General features: G+C 45.3%; 1 protein-coding gene across 2 annotated transcripts in view; it reads right to left on the bottom strand.

Annotated features, from left to right (window-relative positions):
- The window catches only part of LOC137638555 (uncharacterized), a 4084-nt gene continuing 797 nt past the window's right edge, over nucleotides 1-3287 (bottom strand). The window contains exons 2-4 of one of the 2 annotated variants that reach the window (XM_068370701.1): nucleotides 1112-1703; nucleotides 890-1033; nucleotides 1-658 (exon numbers count right to left, since the gene is read on the bottom strand). In XM_068370701.1, coding sequence (XP_068226802.1) covers nucleotides 123-658; nucleotides 890-1033; nucleotides 1112-1703 — 1272 coding nt within the window. In that variant the 3' untranslated portion in view covers nucleotides 1-122. The remainder of the gene's footprint in view (nucleotides 659-889; nucleotides 1034-1111; nucleotides 1704-3287) is intronic. The other variant, XM_068370702.1, reaches the window with a different exon arrangement.

Below are 3287 nucleotides of genomic sequence, written 5' to 3'. Positions count from 1 at the left end.
CAGTTTGTCTCTTCAGCTTCAGCAGGTCTTCAGCTTTGATTTTGTGGGACGAAGCCATTTTTCAACCACATATCATCAGCAACTGCAATTGTTAGTGGGCTGTACCATCGTGGATCCTTGAATTATTTATTGGCTCGTATGTCTCCAATACCACTTCCAAATCCACCAGCTCCTCCACTTCCAAACCCACCATCTCCTCCACTTCCAAATCCACCTGCTCCAGGACCACCTAATCCTCCCCCTCCAAATCCACCAGCACCTGGACCACCTAATCCTCCCCCTCCAAGTCCACCTGACCCTGGACCTCCTAACCCTCCCCCTCCAAATCCACCAGCTCCTGGACCACCTAATCCTCCATCAAATCCACCTGCCCCAGGACCACCTAATCCTCCACCTCCAAGTCCACCTGCCCCTGGACCTCCTGACCCTCCCCCTCCAAATCCACCAGCTCCTGGACCACCTAATCCTCCATCAAATCCACCTGCCCCAGGACCACCTAATCCACCCCCTCCAAATCCACCAGCTCCTGGACCACCTAATCCTCCACCTCCAAGTCCACCTGCCCCTGGACCTCCTAACCCTCCCCCTCCAAATCCACCAGCTCCTGGACCACCTAATCCTCCACCTCCAAGTCCACCAGCACCTGGACCACCTAATCCTCCCCCTCCAAGTCCACCTGCCCCTGGACCTCCTAACCCTCCCCCTCCAAATCCACCAGCTCCTGGACCACCTAATCCTCCATCAAATCCACCTGCCCCAGGACCACCTAATCCTCCACCTCCAAGTCCACCTGCCCCTGGACCTCCTAACCCTCCCCCTCCAAATCCACCAGCTCCTGGACCACCTAATCCTCCATCAAATCCACCTGCCCCAGGACCACCTAATCCACCCCCTCCAAATCCACCAGCACCTGGACCACCTAATCCTCCACCTCCAAGTCCACCTGCACCTGGACCACCTAATCCTCCTCCAAATCCACCAGCACCTGGACCACCTAATCCTCCACCTCCAAATCCACCTGCACCTGGACCACCTAATCCTCCACCTCCAAGGCCACCAACTCCTGGACCTCCTAATCCTCCTCCTCCAATTCCACCAGCTCCTGGACCACCTAATCCACCATCAAATCCACCTGCCCCGGGACCACCTAATCCACCACCAAAGCCTGGGCCACCCACGCCTGCACCGCCTATTCCCTGGCTATGACCAGAATCTACATGGGCATGGGTTACCCCCGGGCCACCTTGGCTGTGGCCAGTATCTACATGGGCATGGGTTACCCCTGGGCCACCTTGGCCATAGCTAGAACCCACATGAGCATGGGTTGCTCCTGGACCACCATGGCTATGGCCAGAACTTACAATGACATGGGGCTTTCTTCCACCATGAGATACAACAGCGTGACCCCCATGTCCGTATCCTTTGCTCGACTGGACTCTTATGATAGGATTCACAATGCCGTGACTTCTGTGTCCATGTCCTTTGCTTGTGTGTACTCTCACAATAGGATTTACAACCACGGGACTTCTGTGCCCATACCCTTTACTCACTGTCGTATGAATAACCCGTACGGGTTTGGTGTATACGGTTCTAGAAAAACTTGGTCTAAAGCTTGTGACACGTCCATGGTGACCGCCTTTTCTTATGTACGTTGGCTCGGCCAACGCGACGGTCGCTAGGACCATCAACAACAGAGGTATGACCTGAAATGAAGTAAAACTGTTATTAGTATTGCCATTTATATATACAGTTGGACACAGGAGTCCCTGTCACACACTTACATTGCGGGGAAGCTAAACACAGGAACTCGCCAGGCAGTAAGGGTGATACAGGGTACGCTTTCTCAGAGCAAGGTATACCAGTAATTCTTGCGTCCAGTTGTACATCAAAGAAACAATTTGTGTGTCTTACTTAAAGTTGAATAGGTGGTTTACAAACGATGCGGAAGAGTATTTAAAAGATATTCAAACATAATAGAGAATAAGTTATCAAAATTGCCAATGTATTCCAATAATAAATACACTTTAGATATCGCTAACACCTCCTCATATTCATATACGTTTTAGATTTCTTTATCCTGATATTATTTTTCACATTTCCAAAACCGTAAGGTAAAATGTTCTAGTTTCTCATATGATTTATGATCCTTTAAGTTAAATTAGGTTAGACTAGCTAGGTTAGGTTAGATTAAAGTAGTACACGGAAATTCAATTATTCTAAAATATGAAATGATCTGATTTTAAAGCAACAGCTAAAGCCAAACTGTACATAGACTACTGATATGGAGAAATTATATCTAGATAGAATTATCAATCTCAGATCATTATAGTTTTTCATCTAAGATAGAAAGACGTATATTGAAAATATAGTGATGATTCCGATTTCATAATCAGCTCTTCGAATAGGATTATGTAAAAGAATATATGGCAATACAAAATTTCATATTTCAAGTCAATTAATGTAGATAGCCACCAAGAACATGAAAAATAATTATAGAACTGAACATTAGCAATCAAATTTATTAGGTAACATAAAATGGCATTCCATAGGTCATGGAGACCTTAGTCCAGAGATTCACACAATTTGTTTCATAACCATATATAATTTACCCCACTGCCCTCGCGAATAATTCCTTGCTGGTATTAAGCAGCTTTTTCAAACAAATCACTAGATTCATATTCATATATTTCATGATCCTTAAATACTTCGATATAATGACATGATGTGGGGGGGGGGGGGTTGACAGAGATGGTTTGGGTATGCTCTTCGCACTCCCCAAGAGAGCTTTGTTCACCCAACGTTCAGCTGGGCTTCACAGGGCACTAAAACAGTTGGAAGATCCAGGCCTATATGGCTGAGGGCTATGAAGTGCGAAGTAGGAGGTTATGAATGGAGAAGTATTGAATTAAAAGCGTAAGATAGAGACGACTGGTGAAATCTAATGAAGGCCCTTTGTAGTCAATTGGCGTAGGAGGAGATGATGATGATAATGATAATGATATAACCGAGGCAATGAAATCCCAAAAACAATCTGATATCTAACTGTATTATCACAAGCCACTTTTATGCATTACCTCGTGTTATGTGAAACACAAAACATGAGATATATGGATCACAAAACATAAAAATGATAATGATGTAACCGAGGCAATGAAATCCCAAAAACAATCTGATATCTAACTGTATTATCACAAGCCACTTTTATGCATTACCTCGTGTTATGCGAAACACAAAACATGAGATATATGGATCACTAAACATAAAAATGATAATGATATAACCGAGGC

This window comes from Palaemon carinicauda, chromosome 3 (genome assembly GCF_036898095.1).
Source record: "Palaemon carinicauda isolate YSFRI2023 chromosome 3, ASM3689809v2, whole genome shotgun sequence".
NCBI classification, from domain to species: domain Eukaryota; kingdom Metazoa; phylum Arthropoda; class Malacostraca; order Decapoda; family Palaemonidae; genus Palaemon; species Palaemon carinicauda.
The sequence above is the reverse complement of the archived record's forward strand: the minus strand, read 5'-3'. Positions and strand labels throughout refer to the sequence as shown.